We start from the raw sequence: 19,932 nt of genomic DNA on the forward strand, positions 1-19,932 counted from the left end.
TACAGTTTGTCAATTTGACTTTAAAAAAATAAGAATTGGGGTGCATTTTGCAAACCCCAACCCTAACACTTTTCCTAACCTGTTACGTTAATTAACCTGCTGCTTAAGTTCTCCTAAACCTGCTATGATAAGGGAATTTTGACAAAAGCTGTATCCCTTCTAGACAAAAATCGGTTGATGGCCGAATTTCCGACTTCTAATTCCGAGTTGGGTGACCGTTCAAAATTATTTCCCAGTTGGAGCGCGTTTTTCCTAGTTCCCAGTTGTCTTGAACGCACTGAATTCTGAGATTTCCTAGTTTCGAGTTCCAGGTTGTCTTGAACAAACCAAGTCGCCTAGCCTATTCCGATCTGACGTTTGAGTTGCGAGTGCTACACTGCACTGAGTTGGCAGTGGCAGTCCAAACTTCATGTAAGGTTAAGCATTTAAATCATTTATTTGAGCTAAACAGCATAACACATTTGATCGTAATAATGACAGAATTGCGTTTACTTTCATAGTCGTTTTCTCTCAGTGTTTTTTATTTGTGGCCTTGTACTTGCAGTAAATGTTAATGGCTTGATTATGCTAAACATAATAAAACAATTCCGAATAAGGTATTGAGTTAGAATTGTATGCCTGACAATCTTATAAACGTCCAAACGCCTTCTGCAAACAATTTGGACTATGTTAAATATGAGAGCCAGGTCGGTAGGAAACCTATAAATTACACAACACATTTCAAATGAAAGTCAAACTTAGGTTTTGCGAACATAACACAAAGTAAATAGGGTTGGACATAACATACTAAAAACACCAGAAAATCACCGGTCTGTTCCAAAGTATTTCCCCGCATAATAGAGCGATATAGGCTACAGTATGTGATCGTATACACAAGTAGGCAAGGTTTGAAATGATCATGTTTAAGTAAAATATTATATCTGATCCTGTCAATTTTCAGTATACAAATGATTTGTAATCATGTTCCGGACCCCTGACCAAAAATCGGGACTGAATCTAGTTTATGATTCCTGACCTAGGTCATTCTTATTTTTTATTTTTTTATTTTATTTAACCTTTATTTAACCAGGTAGGCTAGTTGAGAACAAGTTCTCATTTGTAACTGCGACCTGGCCAAGATAAAGCATAGCAGTGTGAACAGACAACACAGAGTTACACATGGAGTAAACAATTAACAAGTCAATAACACAGTAGAAAAAAAAGAGAGTCTATATACATTGTGTGCAAAAGGCATGAGGAGGTAGGCGAATAATTACAATTTTGCAGATTAACACTGGAGTGATAAATGATCAGATGGTCATGTACAGGTAGAGATATTGGTGTGCAAAAGAGCAGAAAGGTAAATAAATATAAACAGTATGGGGATGAGGTAGGTAAAATTGGGTGGACTATTTACCGATAGACTATGTACAGCTGCAGCGATCGGTTAGCTGCTCAGATAGCAGATGTTGGCGAGGGAGATAAAAGTCTCCAACTTCAGCGATTTTTGCAATTCGTTCCAGTCACAGGCAGCAGAGAACTGGAACGAAAGGCGGCCAAATGAGGTGTTGGCTTTAGGGATGATCAGTGAGATTACACCTGCTGGAGCGCGTGCTACGGGTGGGTGCTGCCATTGTGACCAGTGAACTGAGATAAGGCGGAGCTTTACCTAGCATGGACTTGTAGATGACCTGGAGCCAGTGGGTCTGGCGACGAATATGTAGCGAGGGCCAGCCGACTAGAGCATACAGGTCGCAGTGGTGGGTGGTATAAGGTGCTTTAGTAACAAAATGGAATGCACTGTGATAAACTGCATCTAGTTTGCTGAGTAGAGTATTGGAAGCTATTTTGTAGATGACATCGCCGAAGTCGAGGATAGGACAGTCAGTTTTACTAGGGTAAGTTTGGCGGCGTGAGTGAAGGAGGCTTTGTTGCGGAATAGAAAGCCGACTCTAGATTTGATTTTAGATTGGAGATGTTTGATATCAGTCTGGAAGGAGAGTTTACAGTCTAGCCAGACACCTAGGTACTTATAGATGTCCACATATTCTAGGTCGGAACCATCTAGGGTGGTGATGCTAGTCGGGCGTGCGGGTGCAGGCAGCGAACGGTTGAAAAGCATGAATTTGGTTTTACTAGCATTTAAGAGCAGTTGGAGGCCACGGAAGGAGTGTTGTATGGCATTGAAGCTCGTTTGGAGGTTAGATAGCACAGTGTCCAAGGACGGGCCAGAAGTATACAGAATGGTGTCGTCTGCGTAGAGGTGGATCAGGGAATCGCCCGCAGCAAGAGCAACATCATTGATATATACAGAGAAAAGTGTCGGCCCGAGAATTGAACCCTGTGGCACCCCCATAGAGACTGCCAGAGGACCGGACAGCATGCCCTCCGATTTGACACACTGAACTCTGTCTGCAGAGTAGTTGGTGAACCAGGCAAGGCAGTCATTAGAAAAACCGAGGCTACTGAGTCTGCCGATAAGAATATGGTGATTGACAGAGTCGAAAGCCTTGGCCAGGTCGATGAAGACGGCTGCACAGTACTGTCTTTTATCGATGGCGGTTATGATATCGTTTAGTACCTTGAGCGTGGCTGAGGTGCAACCGTGACCGGCTCGGAAACCAGATTGCACAGCAGAGAAGGTACGGTGGGATTCGAGATGGTCAGTGACCTGTTTGTTGACTTGGCTTTCGAAGACCTTAGATAGGCAGGGCAGGATGGATATAGGTCTGTAAAAGTTTGGGTCCAGGGTGTCTCCCCCTTTGAAGAGGGGGATGACTGCGGCAGCTTTCCAATCCTTGGGGGATCTCAGACGATATGAAAGAGAGGTTGAACAGGCTGGTAATAGGGGTTGCGACAATGGCGGCGGATAGTTTCAGAAATAGAGGCTCCAGATTGTCAAGCCCAGCTGATTTGTAAGGGTCCAGGTTTTGCAGCTCTTTCAGAACATCTGCTATCTGGATTTGGGTAAAGGAGAACCTGGAGAGGCTTGGGCGAGTAGCTGCGGGGGTGGGGGGGGGGGGTCTGTTGGCCGAGGTTGGAGTAGCCAGGAGGAAGGCATGGCCAGCCGTTGAGAAATGCTTGTTGAAGTTTTCGATAATCATGGATTTATCGGTGGTGACCATGTTACCTAGCCTCAGTGCAGTGGGCAGCTGGGAGGAGGTGCTCTTGTTCTCCATGGACTTTACAGTGTCCCAGAACTTTTTGGAGTTAGAGCTACAGGATGCAAATTTCTGCCTGAAGAAGCTGGCCTTTGCTTTCCTGACTGACTGCGTGTATTGGTTCCTGACTTCCCTGAACAGTTGCATATCGCGGGGACTATTCGATGCTATTGCAGTCCGCCACAGGATGTTTTTGTGCTGGTCGAGGGCAGTCAGGTCTGGAGTGAACCAAGGGCTATATCTGTTCTTAGTTCTGCATTTTTTGAACGGAGCATGCTTATCTAAAATGGTGAGGAAGTTACTTTTAAGGGATGACCAGGCATCCTCAACTGACGGGATGAGGTCAATATCCTTCCAGGATACCCGGGACAGGTCGATTAGAAAGGCCTGCTCGCAGAAGTGTTTTAGGGAGCGTTTGACAGTGATGAGGGGTGGTCGTTTGACTGCGGATCCGTAGCGGATACAGGCAATGAGACAGTGATCGCTGATATCCTGGTTGAAGACAGCGGAGGTGTATTTGGAGGGCCAGTTGGTCAGGATGACGTCTATGAGGGTGCCCTTGTTTACAGATTTAGGGTTGTAACTGGTGGGTTCCTTGACGATTTGTGTGAGATTGAGGGCATCTAGCTTAGATTGTAGGACTGCTGGGGTGTTAAGCACATCCCAGTTTAGGTCACCTAACAGAACAAACTCTGAAGCTAGATGGGGGGTGATCAATTCACAAATGGTGTCCAGGGCACAGCTGGGAGCTGACGGGGGTCGGTAGCAGGCAGCAACAGTGAGAGACTTATTTCTGGAGAGAGTAATTTTTAAAATTAGTAGTTCGAACTGTTTGGGTATGGACCTGGAAAGTATGACATTACTTTGCAGGCTATCTCTGCAGTAGACTGCAACTCCTCCCCCTTTGGCAGTTCTATCTTGACGGAAAATGTTATAGTTGGGTATGGAAATCTCAGAATTTTTGGTGGCCTTCCTGAGCCAGGATTCAGACACGGCAAGGACATCAGGGTTAGCAGAGTGTGCTAAAGCAGTGAGTAAAACAAACTTAGGGAGGAGGCTTCTGATGTTGACATGCATGAAACCAAGGCTTTTTCGACACAGAAGTCAACAAATGAGGGTGCCTGGGGACATGCAGGGCCTGGGTTTACCTCCACATCACCCGCGGAACAGAGGAGGAGTAGTATGAGGGTGCGGCTAAAGGCTATAAAAACTGGTCGCCTAGAGCGTTGGGGACAAAGAATAAAAGGAGCAGATTTCTGGGCATGCTAGAATATATTGAGGGCATAATGTGCAGACAGGGGTATGGTGGGGTGCGGGTACAGCGGAGGTAAGCCCAGGCACTGGGTGATGATAAGAGAGGTTGTATCTCTGGACATGCTGGTTGTAATGGGTGAGGTCACCGCATGTGTGGGTGGGACAAAGGAGGTATCAGAGGTATGAAGAGTGGAACTAGGGGCTCCATTGTAAACTAAAACAATGATTACTAACCTGAACAACAGTATACAAGGCATATTGACATTTGAGAGAGACATACAGCGAGGCATACAGTAATCGCAGGTTACTAGTACATCAGAATGTATAACCATGATGGTGTATGCTAATTTTTTTAAATGTAATATAAAATTGTTGGCCTTCTAAACAACCGACCCATGGACAATGTGTGCTGCCAGAGAAGAGATATCGCCTAAGGGTTCAGTTAACAACTTAAATGAATGGTAATGGTTAAATAGCTATTGAAATGTGAAAATGTTGATTTGTCACTATGTTGACGGTCCCTAACTGCTGTTGGTGGACATAAGGAAAACTACAGGCGAATTTCCGTTGAATATCTAATCTGAAACTGTCTTTACCTCGGTTGTTTAGTTCAACCTTTAAAAAATGAATGAGCATCTTGGCCTGCTTGTTTTCATTTAGCTATATTTCCCATTTCAAAGGTCAATGGAAAGCGGCGAAAGTGCAGGCACATGTTTCCCAGGTAATCACCCACTCATGCGCACTGAATGCTGCAGGTGATTTGCTGCTACTCTCTGACAGCAACCATCAAACCGAATCCCAGAGACTGGGCTTGGGTATTCAAGATTAGATTATATATCTTTTGACATGAATATTCACATGTGATCTGTTTTATCTGACATTATGAAATGGATTGTTTTAACCTATATTCAATAATAAATATCCATAGTCAGGGAGGTATTCCCATGTTGTCAGTCATGATTGTTTAATAACTGCATTATTGTGCAGGTGGGCTGGAGCACCATAAAGGACACATTTGTGTGTGATAAGAGATACAAGTATTATGCACAGAATTATAGATATACTTCTCCTTGATGCAACCACTGTGTCAGATTTTTAAAAAACTTTACCGAAAAAGCACACCATGCAATAATCTGAGTACAGCGCTTAGGTAACAAAACAAGCCAAACAGATATCCTCCATGTTGTGGAGTCAACATTAGTCAGAAATAGCATTATAAATATTCACTTACCTTTGATGATCTTCATCAGAATGCACTCCCAGGAATCCCAGTTCCACAATAAATGTTTGATTTGTTTGATAAAGTCCATCATTTATGTCCAAATTCCTCCTTTTTGTTCGCGCATTTAGCCCAGTAATCAAAATTCATGAGGCGCAATCACTAGGTGCAGACGAAAAGTCAAAAGTTTCGTTACAGTCCGTAGAAACATGTCTTTAGGATGTTTTTAACATAAATCTTCAATAATGTTCCAACCGGAGAATTCCTTTGTCTTTAGAATTGCAATGGTACGCAAGCTACCTCTCACATGAACGTACGTGGTCAGCTCATGGCACTCTGGGAGAGACCTTATTCAATCCCCTCTCATTCGCCCCCACTTCACAGTAAAATACTCAAACAAGGGTCTAAAGACTGTTGACATCTAGTGGAAGCGATAGGAAGTACAATATGACCCCATAGACACTGTATATTCGATAGGCAATGAGTTGAAAAACTATAAACCTCAGATTTCCCACTTCCTTGTTCGACTTTTCTCAGGTTTTCGCCTGCCATATGAGTTCTGTTATACTCACAGACATCATTCAAACAGTTTTAGAAACTTCAGAGTGTTTTCTATGCAATACTACTAATAATATGCATATATTAGCATCTGGGCCTGAGATGCTTTTCATCCGAACATGAAAATGCTGCCCCCTAGCCCAAACAGGCTAAAAGGCTTAAGGTTACGGGAAGGGTTAGCTGCAAAGTAACTAAAAAGTAGTAAGTAGTTGAAACGTTTCTAATTAGCTAAAATGCTAACATTATCTGTGATGAGATTTGAACTCACAACCTTTGGGTTGCTAGACATTGCTAGACGTTCGCATTATACTCCCACCCCGACCAACAACCCTACTTTAAAAAAAATTGTCTTAGTAACCATCTGTCTTTTCGTAATATATCATACTAATTTGAGTATCCTGGATTTACATTAACTATGTTACGTGTAGTCTATGAGACCAGGCTGCCTTTCTAGACCCTAGTCATGTGTCAGAATGGAAATGAGAATATAGTTGGAAACACCAAGAGGGTATTCACAGGCTTTTTGAATGTCCCATGTAACATAAACACCAGCACCAAGCATGCTGATATCTGCTCTTGGTAGTATGAAGCCATTCTTCTTAATCAGCTCTGCAGCCTCTACTAAGGTGCCATGGAACATCACATATGTTCTTTGATCCTCAGGATGTTCACCAGTGTAGAGAAAGTTGTCTAAGTATGGAGAGTTTGGTTTCATTTTCCTCAGGCAAGCCCTAGTCAACATGATGATTCTAGCTGTGAGAACATGTGCCAAAATATGCTTTTATGAATAGACAAACTTCTGCAATCCTGTAGTAACGATTTAGATCTCCTACAGGGCCTTCAGAAAATATTCATACCTCTTGACTTATTCCATATTTTGTTGTGTTACAGCCTGAATTCAAAAATTCTCACCCATCTACACACACAATACGCCATAATGACAAAGTGAAAACATGTTTTAAACCAGGAAACAAAACCTAAATAGGTAAGATTGGCCTGCAGTCAGGAATTGAAACCTAAGCGCTAGGTTTCCTAAACATACGGAGTATTCCTGCATTTGTCAGCAGCAGCAGGTAAGAACGGTCTCATCTGTTATTTGACACACATGAACTTATTACTGGACACTTGGCTATCAAACAACCCCTGTTTACATACTAAATAAGTCTTTACATGATCGTGTTATAATGCTAGTGTAATAATTCAGCATATTTCAAAATATTATTCAGCCATAACAATTTAGTGTAACAGTTTCAGCCTTAGGAATGTTCAACTATGTTAACTTACAAATTGTAATTGCAATGTATGTACTTAAATTACAGCTAATTTCAGCAGAGGTGTATTTAACAGCAGTTTGGTTACTATGGATGTTAACCCTGATTCCCCATACTACATCAACTTGCTGACAGCAAGTCTCATCCTGAAGATCACAGAGAATATGTGATGTTTCATGGCTGCTCAAAAGAGGGCGCAGAGTTGATTAAAAGGGAACCCCAGATACTGGGTTTGGGGATTCAAGATTAGATTATATACCTTTTGTCATGAATATTCATGTGTGATCTGTTTCATCTGACATTATGATATGGACTGTTTTAACCTATATTCAACAATAAATATCCATAGTCTGGAATACCTCCCTATGTTGTTAGTCATGATTGTTTAATAATGGCATTATTGTGCAGGTGGGCTGGGGCACCATAAAGGACACATTTGTGTGGGTAGAACCATCATTGGATCTGATAGGACAGGATCTAGTTAGAAAACAAGTGGTTTTTCATGGTAAAACCATGTGTGCATTTTATCCTCAAACTTTTCAACTAACATGGACTTTGATATTAATCAGTGTGCTCAGTTTAGGTTACACTTTCTTGATGGTACCAGCAGGCCTATGTTAACTTCTTGATTTTATACACAAAAAATGTTAAATGTACTTTTCCTTTGATATTTAAGTGATCAATATTATGCTGGGGATTACACTGACAATGATATTGTATTCCTGATAACATACAGAGGATTCTGCAGAGTTCTATCAGCTCTGCTATGCTGATAGTAATGACCAAGTGAGAGGAGCCAGCCCCCCCCCGCTGCTTTAAAACCCCAAAACATAGACTACTGCCTGGCAAACAACCACTTGGTCATCACAACACAGGAACAATACAATGCACAATATCTCAAATCCAAAGATTGTGTTTTGAAGACCATGCGTGAACTACTTGTCTTTAAAAGGCAGCACTCTCTGTTGGGATTGATTATGTTCCTCACAAGAACATATTAGCTAAAATGATCCATAGGAGAGGATATGTACATGACATGATGTGTGTTTCTGAATCTAGGAACAGGTAGAGTAAAGTGAGAGAGAGAAAGAAGAGCTGGTCATGGAGATAGAGCAACTGAAAGAGCAGCATGAGACTCTGAGAAGTGTCCTGAAGGAGCAACAGCAAGAGATTGATCGCCTCAAGGTTTGTTTTCAAGTTGTTTGTTCCAACAGCAGCTTCTTTCTCAAGCTGATCTCAGATAATTTTGTATTATTCTGTAGGTTAATCCGACAAACACTCCTTTTAGTATATGTTACGTTTTGCATGGTATGTATTCATTTGTGGAAGTCCATCACTCATTTCGTTTGATATGTTATGAATTACAATTCGTATTAAATGTTAAGAATTTGCAAAACGTGCTAAATGTTACGACTGCAAAATGTACAATATGTTACAAATTTGCAAAACGTATGATATTTTACGAATTATAGATAGATGGCTAACGTTAGCTAGCTGGCTAATATTAGCTTGGCTATAGGTTAGGGTTAAGTTTAGGAGTTAGATTAAACGGTTAAGGTTAGGGGAAGGATTAGCTAAAAGGTTTAAGGTTAGGGGAAGGGTTAGCTGCATAGTAACTAAAAAGTAGTAAGTAGTTGAAACGTTTCTAATTAGCTAAAATGCTAAAGTTAACTGTGATGAGATTTGAACTCCCAACCTTTGGGTTGCTAGACATTCGCATTATACTCCCACCCCGACCAACAACCCTACTTTAATTTTTTTGGTCTTAAGTAACCATCTGTCTTGTCGTAATATATCATACTAATTTGAGTGCCAATTTGTAAGTCGCTCTGGATAAGAGCGTCTGCTAAATGACTTAAATGTAAATGTAAATGAGTGTCCTGGATTTACATTAACTATGTTACGTGTAGTCTATGAGACCAGGCTGCCTTTCTAGACCCTAGTCATGTGTCAGAATGGAAATGAGAATGTATGTTTTATATACAGTGCCTTGCGAAAGTATTCGGCCCCCTTGAACTTTGCGACCTTTTGCCACATTTCAGGCTTCAAACATAAAGATATAAAACTGTATTTTTTTGTGAAGAATCAACAACAAGTGGGACACAATCATGAAGTGGAACGACATTTATTGGATATTTCAAACTTTTTTAACAAATCAAAAACTGTGCAAAATTATTCAGCCCCTTTACTTTCAGTGCAGCAAACTCTCTCCAGAAGTTCAGTGAGGATCTGTGAATGATTCAATGTTGACCTAAATGACTAATGATGATAAATACAATCCACCTGTGTGTAATCAAGTCTCCGTATAAATGCACCTGCACTGTGATAGTCTCAAGAGGTCCGTTAAAAGCGCAGAGAGCATCATGAAGAACAAGGAACACACCAGGCAGGTCCGAGATACTGTTGTGAAGAAGTTTAAAGCCGGATTTGGATACAAAAAGATTTCCCAAGCTTTAAACATCCCAAGGAGCACTGTGCAAGCGATACTATTGAAATGGAAGGAGTATCAGACCACTGCAAATCTACCAAGACCTGGCCGTACCTCTAAACTTTCAGCTCATACAAGGAGAAGACTGATCAGAGATGCAGCCAAGAGGCCCATGATCACTCTGGATGAACTGCAGAGATCTACAGCTGAGGTGGGACACTCTGTCCATAGGACAACAATCGTATATTGCACAAATCTGGCCTTTATGGAAGAGTGGCAAGAAGAAAGCCATTTCTTAAAGATATCCATAAAAAGTGTTGTTTAAAGTTTGCCACAAGCCACCTGGGAGACACACCAAACATGTGGAAGAAGGTGCTCTGGTCAGATGAAACCAAAATTGAACTTTTTGGCAACAATGCAAAACGTTATGTTTGGCGTAAAAGCAACACAGCTCATCACCCTGAACACATCATCCCCACTGTCAAACATGGTGGTGGCAGCATCATGGTTTGGGCCTGCTTTTCTTCAGCAGGGACAGGGAAGATGGTTAAAATTGATGGGAAGATGGATGGAGCCAAATACAGGACCATTCTGGAAGAAAACCTGATGGAGTCTGCAAAAGACCTGAGACTGGGACGGAGATTTGTCTTCCAACAAGACAATGATCCAAAACATAAAGCAAAATCTACAATGGAATGGTTCAAAAATAAACATATCCAGGTGTTAGAATGGCCAAGTCAAAGTCCAGACCTGAATCCAATCGAGAATCTGTGGAAAGAACTGAAAACTGCTGTTCACAAATGCTCTCCATCCAACCTCACTGAGCTCGAGCTGTTTTGCAAGGAGGAATGGGAAAAAATTTCAGTCTCTCGATGTGCAAAACTGATAGAGACATACCCCAAGCGACTTACAGCTGTAATCGCAGCAAAAGGTGGCGCTACAAAGTATTAACTTAAGGGGGCTGAATAATTTTGCACGCCCAATTTTTCAGTTTTTGATTTGTTAAAGAAGTTTGAAATATCCAATAAATGTCGTTCCACTTCATGATTGTGTCCCACTTGTTGTTGATTCTTCACAAAAAAATACAGTTTTATATCTTTATATTTGAAGCCTGAAATGTGGCAAAAGGTCGCAAAGTTCAAGGGGGCTGAATACTTTCGCAAGGCACTGTATATGTACTACCAGTACTACTACAACTAATTATCATTAGTAGTAAAAAAAAATAAAAAACAATCTGACAGCTGTAGGCTCTACACACTATACAGCTGAATACCATCAATGCATGTTCAATGGTTTCTCTCTGCTTGTCTTATTTCTAACTGTTTCTTTCCATGAATGGCTGCAGTCTCTGACATCTATTCATGAAAAATATGAACAGGCATTGATCAAGATCCAACAGCTGAAGAAGGAGCAAGAGGAGTTGAAAGGGAAGGTTGAGGTCCAAAGTGCACAGTGAGTCATTCTTGTCTGGAGCAATCCATTCAATGCATGGGAACATAGTGTTCTAGTCCAACACCTTTCCAGTCATATCATGATATCATGCTGCCTTGGATTTTTTTGACACTTGTGTACCAATGTGGTTCCTCATGCCCTCGTGTCTGTGTAAACAGGCTGACCCCAAGGCTCAAATCTGAGCAGGAGACCCGCAGACTGGAGGATTACATTCAACTTCTACAGGTCAGCACACACTCAGCAGAGTAATCAATGAGAGTGAATGCTTTTAACACACATACGCTCTTTAAAAGACTAGTTGACTAATTCATTCAACGTCATGGAATCTGCAGGAGGCTCGGACACAGTTGCACCAGGAGCAGCAGACTTCCAACAACACCCGTAGACGTGCAGAGAAAGCCGAGAGGGAACTGGAGGAGGTCTATGAGCGCATGGAGAGCACTTCCATGACGTCTGCTCAGACTAAGCAGAAGAGCAGCAAACTAGAGGTGCATTTATATTGAAAAAATAAATACATTTTACTCTCCTTTTTCTCCCCAATTTTGATCTTGTCTCATCGCTGCAACTCCCCAATGGGCTCGGGAGAGGCGAAGGTCGAGTCATGTGTCCTCCGAAACATGACCCGCCTTACCTCGCTCATTAACAACCATCAGCTTAACCTGGAAGCCAGCCACACCAATGTATCGGAGGAAACACTGTTCAACTGGCGACTGGGGTCAGCCTGCAGGCTCCCGGGCCGGCACAAGGAGTCGCTAGAGCACGATGAGCCAAGTAAAGCCCCCCCCGGCCAAACCCTCCCCTGACAACGGCCGGTTGTGGCCAGGGTTGGGGAGTAACGGATTACTTGTAGAGGATTACATGTAGCGGATTACAAAACCGGTAACTGTAATCCGTTACATTACCAGCAAAAATATTGTAATCAGATTACAGATACATTTGAGGATTACTTCGAGGATTACTTTTAGATTCAGAAAGGATGTTTGTGGAAAAAAAATCTGTTTTCTCAATGACCAAAAAAGGTGCAAATTTAAGTTTGTTCCACCTCAGCGAGTCTGACCACAAGTCAGAGATGACTATGATGACACGCCAAAGGTGTTTGATGGATTGCGGGAAAAGAGCAGGAATAGGCTTTTGTATGCTACAGTCCAAGCTATGTCTTGGTACCAATGCTGTCGGCATCCAAAGATTATCCAACTTGAATAAACACTTGGAGGTTAGGATGACAGCAGTGGTGTTTTAGCCTACGGACGATACGAATATCACCTATTATTGATATCTACATAACGCATTGATGTGAATCATACTGCTGTTCTCTCATTTAGCCATTTGCACCTTACTGATTGTGGTTGTTGTGGATGGCTGTTCACAAATTTAAATGTGTATTTGAACCTAATAATGGTTGAATTCAAGAGGTTTAAGGTGCCTATCAATCACAGTTCACTAGACAGCCAGTGAAAAATGCGCTCTTGCAACAGTTGCATAGTGCAGATCCAAGCCTATGGAATAAAAGTGGGGCTTGTATTGCTCAATCTAATTCATGCTGATAAACAAAGAGAAATCCATAGGCCTAATGGACACATGCTCAAACTTTCACATTTTTGATAGACTTAAAGGGGCAATCTGTAGTTGTTACATCCATTTTTGGACGTATATATATATACAGTGGATATATATATATGTATCCACTGATTCTTGAAGAATATAATTTATAAATCCCTCATGAGCTTAGTTCAACTGTCAATGTCCAATGTTTGTAAACATTGCAAATGTAAACAAACACTGTGTAGCCCCATAACAAGGTTAAAATAAAAATATATATCATGGATGGTCAGTCCTTGGATACGTAGCTCTGTCTATTCATCCAAGAGTGGTTACCTTTCTCCAGGCCCATCCCTCAGCTTTTTTAAAAACCAAAACAGAGGCACCTGTAAATGAATAGAGAACACACTAATCTTATTCTCTTGGCTGATCACGAGTTGCCTGTTCTCTCCTCCCAGATGCAACTTTTAGAGTTACGCAGAATCATTGAGGAGAAAGAAAACATAGCAGAGATGGCTAAAGTAGAAAATGAGGAGTTGTCCAGAGAAAATCAGGTGATTGCTATGAATTTTGCTACTATATACTAGTCATTACATTTTTTCATTGTTTTTACTGTAGAGTTGGGGAAGTTTTCTTATCATGGAGTTTTCCACTGTATTCTGTCAGGACCTCAGAAGAGATATTGAGAGACTTCGCAAGGAGTTCACTGACCTCCAGACTGCACCAGTGTCCTTGGAGCCTCCCAGCCCTTATGGCTCTCCAGCTGACCCCACCCCTACTGAGGAGCAGCAGCTAGATGTACTATCTGAGACCCCAGGTAATCTCAATTCTCCAGCTGTTGGAAAGCCTCACCTTAATATTCCTGAATGAGAAATGAACGCCACTTGGGCCTCATGAACACTCTTTCTTGAAAAATAACAAAACGTGTTCAATTCTGACATATGACTTCATTTGCAGACACTGCTCCAAACTCCGAGGAGGTATGTAGAGTCATTCCTATGGTATAAATCTGGTGTCCCCAATTACATTCAACCCAATTTTTCTTTGAGCGGATGGTCAGGAAGCCAGAACATAGTTATAAATAATTTGTACACTTCAAATTGACCTAAAGAATCTCAAACAGATAAAGTATTTGACAAAAACAGAATGATTTCAAACCTTGATTACATGGGGATATGATCACATATATCTATTTATACGTGGGAATACTTGGGAACAGATTTCCTAAATTAAAATCACTTTGGGCTGATTTCCTGATTTCCTTCTTTTAAAGTCTGTTATGTGTGTTTGTGTTCTTTTTGTGGCTCATAAAAATCCCGGCCGCCTATAGGGGAACCCTGTTGTTATACATTTATACACCCCTGGTATACATGGTATAAATCCAGTTTACACGTTTACAACAAGATACACTCGTGATTTGGGATCAACGGGTTGATTTCACAATGGTTTATCCACCATCATTTCTGTACTACACTATAGTTAACTATCCATCTATCGGATGTTACCACTTACAGAGCCTTCAGAAAGTATTCACACCCCTTCACTTTTTACACATTTTGTTTTGTTACAGCCTACATTTTAAAATGTTTATATTGAGATTTTGTTCCACTGGCCTACACACAATATACCCCATAATGTCAAAGTAGACGTTTTTTTAAACATTTGAACAAATTAGTTAAAAATGAAAAGCTGAAATGTTTTGAGTCAATAAGTATTCAAGCCCTTTGTTATGTCAAGTCTAAATAAGTTCAGGAGTAAAAATGTGCTTTACAAGTCACGTAATAAGTTGCATGGACTCACTCTGCGTGCAATAACAGTGTTTAACATGATTTTTGAATGACTACCTCATCTCTGTACCCCACACATACAATTATCTGTAAGGTCCCTCAGTCAAGCAGTGAATTTCAAACAGGCTCAACCACAAAGACCAGAGAGGTTTTTCAATGCCTTGCAACGAAGGGCACCTATTGGTAGATGGGTAAAAAGAAAAGCAGACATTGAATATCCCTTTGTGCATGTTGAAGTTATTAATTACACTTTGGATGCATCCAGTCACTAGAAAGATACAGGCATCCTTTCTATCTCAGTTACCGGAGAGGAAGGAAACTGCTCAGGGATCTCACCATGAGGCCAATGGTGACTTTGATATTATTACCACTTAAGACCTGTACCTGTCCCATAGTTGTCCTTGCAGTGTCATCACTGCCATGAGTGGTTCCCTGGCATCACCCAGGATGAGCTGGGGCTGCATGAGGACAGCCACAGACTGTGTCCCTACTGCACCCTCATCTGTGACGGAGTGGAGCAGACTATATTTGAAGACCACGTCTTCAGCCATGAGGTGTAGAGATGCCACATCCTCACAACCATTTATACAGAGAGTTGCTGAGAGTAGACTAAATCTGATACTCTACGGATTATATTCCCAGGAGTTCGCTGACCTCCAGGCTGCTCCAGTGTCCATGGAGCATCCCGGCCCTTATGGCTCTCCAACTGACCTCTCCCCCACTGAGGAGCAGCAGCTAGATGTACTATCTGCCTGTCTACCCTCTGCGAACCACTATGAGACCCCAGGTAATCTCAATTCTCCAGTTGTTGGAAAGCCTCACCTAAATATTCCTGAATGAGAAATGAACGCCACGTGCCTCACGGACACGCCTTCTTGAAAAATAACAAAACATGTTCAATTATGATTGACATATGATTCTGTTTGCAGAAACTGCTCCAAACTCCGAGGAGGAAGAGGTATGTAGAGTCATTCCTATGGTATAAATCAGGGGTGTCAAACTCACTTCCTGGAGGACCGTGTGTCTCCTGGTTTTGTTATTTACTTTAAATTACTGACCAATTTAATACCTAGACAATCAGGTGAGGGGGATGTGTTACTAATTTGTGACCTTAATTGATCAATCAAGTACAAGGGAGGAGTGAAACCCTGCTACTACTCAGCCCTCTGGGACTGGAGTTTGACATCCATGGTATACATCACGTGTCAAACTCATTCCACGGAGGGCCGAGTGTCTGTGGGTTTTCGCTCCTCCATTGTACTTGATTGATGAATGAAGGTCACTGATTAGTAAGGAACTCCCCTCACCTGGTTGTCTAGGTCTTCACTGAAAGGAAAAAACCAAAAGCCGTTGACACGGGCCCCTCCGTGGAATGAGTTTGACACCCCTGGTATACATGGTATAAATGCAGTTTACACGTTTACAACAAGATACACTCGTGATTTGGGATCAAAGGGTTGATTTCACAATGGTTTATGCACCATCATTTCTGTACTACACTATAGTTAACTATCCATCTATCGGATGTTACCACCTAAGACATGTGTCTGTCCCATAGTTGTCCTTGGAGTGTCGTCACTGCCATGAGTGGTTCCCTGGCATCACCCAGGATGAGCTGGGGCTGCATGAGGACAGCCACAGACTGTGTCCCTACTGCACCCTCATCTGTGACGGAGTGGAGCAGACTATATTTGAAGACCACGTCTTCAGCCATGAGGTGTAGAGATGCCACATCCTCACAACCATTTATACAGAGAGTTGCTGAGAGTAGACTAAATCTGATACTCTACGGATGATGTTCCTAACAACCCATCATACAGAGAGTTGCTGAGAGTAGACTAAATCTGATACTCTACGGATGATGCTCCTAACAACCCATCATACAGAGAGTTGCTGAGAGTAGACTAAAGATGATACTCTACGGATGATGTTCCTAACAACCCATCATACAGAGAGTTGCTGAGAGTAGACTAAATCTGATACTCTACGGATGATGCTCCTAACAACCCATCATACAGAGAGTTGCTGAGAGTAGACTAAAGATGATACTCTACGGATGATGTTCCTAACAACCCATCATACAGAGAGTTGCTGAGAGTAGACTAAATCTGATACTCTACGGATGATGTTCCTAACAACCCATCATACAGAGAGTTGCTGAGAGTAGACTAAAGATGATACTCTACGGATGATGTTCCTAACAACCCATCATACAGAGAGTTGCTGAGAGTAGACTAAATCTGATACTCTACGGATGATGTTCCTAACAACCCATCATACAGAGAGTTGCTGAGAGTAGACTAAAGATGATACTCTACGGATGATGTTCCTAACAACCCATCATACAGAGAGTTGCTGAGAGTAGACTAAAGATGATACTCTACGGATGATGTTCCTAACAACCCATCATACAGAGAGTTGCTGAGAGTAGACTAAAGATGATACTCTACGGATGATGCTCCTAACAACCCATCATACAGAGAGTTGCTGAGAGTAGACTAAAGATGATACTCTACGGATGATGTTCCCAACAACCCATCATACAGAGAGTTGCTGAGAGTAGACTAAAGATGATACTCTACGGATGATGTTTCTAACAACCCATCATACAGAGAGTTGCTGAGAGTAGACTAAATCTGATACTCTACGGATGATGCTCCTAACAACCCATCATACAGAGAGTTGCTGAGAGTAGACTAAAGATGATACTCTACGGATGATGTTCCTAACAACCCATCATACAGAGAGTTGCTGAGAGTAGACTAAAGATGATACTCTACGGATGATGTTCCTAACAACCCATCATACAGAGAGTTGCTGAGAGTAGACTAAAGATGATACTCTACGGATGATGTTCCTAACAACCCATCATACAGAGAGTTGCTGAGAGTAGACTAAATCTGATACTCTACGGATGATGTTCCTAACAACCCATCATACAGAGAGTTGCTGAGAGTAGACTAAAGATGATACTCTACGGATGATGTTCCTAACAACCCATCATACAGAGAGTTGCTGAGAGTAGACTAAATCTGATACTCTACGGATGATGTTCCCAACAACCCATCATACAGAGAGTTGCTGAGAGTAGACTAAATCTGATACTCTACGGATGATGTTCCTAACAACCCATCATACAGAGAGTTGCTGAGAGTAGACTAAAGATGATACTCTACGGATGATGTTCCTAACAACCCATCATACAGAGAGTTGCTGAGAGTAGACTAAAGATGATACTCTACGGATGATGTTCCTAACAACCCATCATACAGAGAGTTGCTGAGAGTAGACTAAATCTGATACTCTACGGATGATGTTCCTAACAACCCATCATACAGAGAGTTGCTGAGAGTAGACTAAAGATGATACTCTACGGATGATGTTCCCAACAACCCATCATACAGAGAGTTGCTGAGAGTAGACTAAAGATGATACTCTACGGATGATGCTCCTAACAACCCATCATACAGAGAGTTGCTGAGAGTAGACTAAATCTGATACTCTACGGATGATGTTCCCAACAACCCATCATACAGAGAGTTGCTGAGAGTAGACTAAAGATGATACTCTACGGATGATGCTCCTAACAACCCATCATACAGAGAGTTGCTGAGAGTGGACTAAAGATGATACTCTACGGATGATGTTCCCAACAACCCATCATACAGAGAGTTGCTGAGAGTAGACTAAAGATGATACTCTACGGATGATGCTCCTAACAACCCATCATACAGAGAGTTGCTGAGAGTAGACTAAAGATGATACTCTACGGATGATGTTCCCAACAACCCATCATACAGAGAGTTGCTGAGAGTAGACTAAATCTGATACTCTACGGATGATGTTCCTAACAACCCATCATACAGAGAGTTGCTGAGAGTAGACTAAAGATGATACTCTACGGATGATGTTCCCAACAACCCATCATACAGAGAGTTGCTGAGAGTAGACTAAAGATGATACTCTACGGATGATGCTCCTAACAACCCATCATACAGAGAGTTGCTGAGAGTAGACTAAAGATGATACTCTACGGATGATGTTCCCAACAACCCATCATACAGAGAGTTGCTGAGAGTAGACTAAATCTGATACTCTACGGATGATGTTCCTAACAACCCATCATACAGAGAGTTGCTGAGAGTAGACTAAAGATGATACTCTACGGATGATGCTCCTAACAACCCATCATACAGAGAGTTGCTGAGAGTAGACTAAAGATGATACTCTACGGATGATGTTCCTAACAACCCATCATACAGAGAGTTGCTGAGAGTAGACTAAATCTGATACTCTACGGATGATGTTCCTAACAACCCATCATACAGAGAGTTGCTGAGAGTAGACTAAAGATGATACTCTACGGATGATGTTCCTAACAACCCATCTAGGACATTATAAAACAAAAATGTATATCCCCCTGTTCATAAATGTTCTCTTGTCTAAGACTGTCCATTCTTAATTTCAGTCTTAGTAGAGATTTGCCTCCATTGCTGGTCAATAGGAATGTATTGCTTTGCTTTTTAATGGTTTCTCTATTGTTATAAACTACGTTTACTTTGGCTTATTGCACTATACTGACTCTCTCCCCTTAAACCTGCTGCTAATATATGTGTTGCATATTAGAGTCAAATTATTCCATGCCAAATGATTCATGCCCAAATGATTCATGCCCAAATGTTTAACGGTCAAATGATTGAAAGTTGAAATGGGATTAATGTGGGAAGATTTTTTGTTGTTGTTGTTATATTCACAGTTGTCTTGACATGAAATAAACATTGTGTTGTATCATGAACTACAATATTCAAAGAATTACTATGCTATTTAAATAGAAGGTTGTTGAATATAATGAATAATACAACAACAAAAAATTAATTAATGACAACTGCCTCAGAACATAACATTTGTAACCTAGTTTTCATCTCCAGCTATGTATTCCACCTAGTCAGAAGTGACTTTTTCGTAGCAGGTTATGAGAACTTATGCAGCAGGTTAGGAGAATTAACGTAGAAGGTTAGGAGACTGAGGTTAAGGTTAGGGAAAGGGTTAGGGTTAGTTACATTGCTCTCCTAACCTGTAACGAAAAGTAACATCCGGTCGTAGCTGTACTCCATCTAGTCACAACCAGAGAGGAGGGCTGACAGCAGCCAATAGTGTGGCTCTGCAGATGATTGGGAATCCAATGCATGTAGCCTGATCAGTCATTAATTAGGCTAAATGACTTGACAAAAATGTTTGTTAGAGGAATTTTACATCCCTAATTTAACTGTAAAGAAACGCTCCA

The 19,932-nt window shown here is 41.5% G+C and overlaps 1 protein-coding gene across 2 annotated transcripts; it reads left to right on the plus strand.

Annotated features, from left to right (window-relative positions):
- The first annotated feature begins 8,341 nt into the window (after positions 1–8,341).
- Positions 8,342–16,543, plus strand: LOC115146704 (calcium-binding and coiled-coil domain-containing protein 2-like). Of its 2 annotated transcripts, none has more exons than XM_065003767.1 (11): positions 8,342–8,627; positions 11,249–11,322; positions 11,481–11,547; positions 11,655–11,810; positions 13,320–13,415; positions 13,528–13,678; positions 13,819–13,841; positions 15,044–15,202; positions 15,291–15,435; positions 15,578–15,606; positions 16,207–16,543. In XM_065003767.1, the coding sequence occupies exons 1-11, from the start codon at positions 8,544–8,546 to the stop codon at positions 16,369–16,371; spliced, it is 1,149 nt and encodes a 382-aa protein (XP_064859839.1). In that variant the 5' UTR covers positions 8,342–8,543; the 3' UTR covers positions 16,372–16,543. The 2 variants fall into 2 exon arrangements, with proteins under 2 accessions (XP_064859839.1, XP_064859838.1); XM_065003766.1 differs by having other exon boundaries at positions 8,343–8,627; positions 11,216–11,322.
- Positions 16,544–19,932: the final 3,389 nt, after the last annotated feature.

The sequence above is a fragment of the Oncorhynchus nerka genome, linkage group LG18 (assembly GCF_034236695.1).
Source record: "Oncorhynchus nerka isolate Pitt River linkage group LG18, Oner_Uvic_2.0, whole genome shotgun sequence".
NCBI classification, from domain to species: domain Eukaryota; kingdom Metazoa; phylum Chordata; class Actinopteri; order Salmoniformes; family Salmonidae; genus Oncorhynchus; species Oncorhynchus nerka.

Excerpts from the sequence above, each read along its gene's own strand:
- LOC115146704 (XM_065003766.1), top strand. The coding sequence starts at position 8,544 with ATGGAGATAGAGCAACTGAAAGAGCAGCATGAGACTCTGAGAAGTGTC. Across the intron at positions 11,548-11,654 it reads ATTACATTCAACTTCTACAG|GAGGCTCGGACACAGTTGCA; the intron begins GTCAGCACACAC and ends TGGAATCTGCAG. Across the intron at positions 13,416-13,527 it reads AGTTGTCCAGAGAAAATCAG|GACCTCAGAAGAGATATTGA; the intron begins GTGATTGCTATG and ends GTATTCTGTCAG.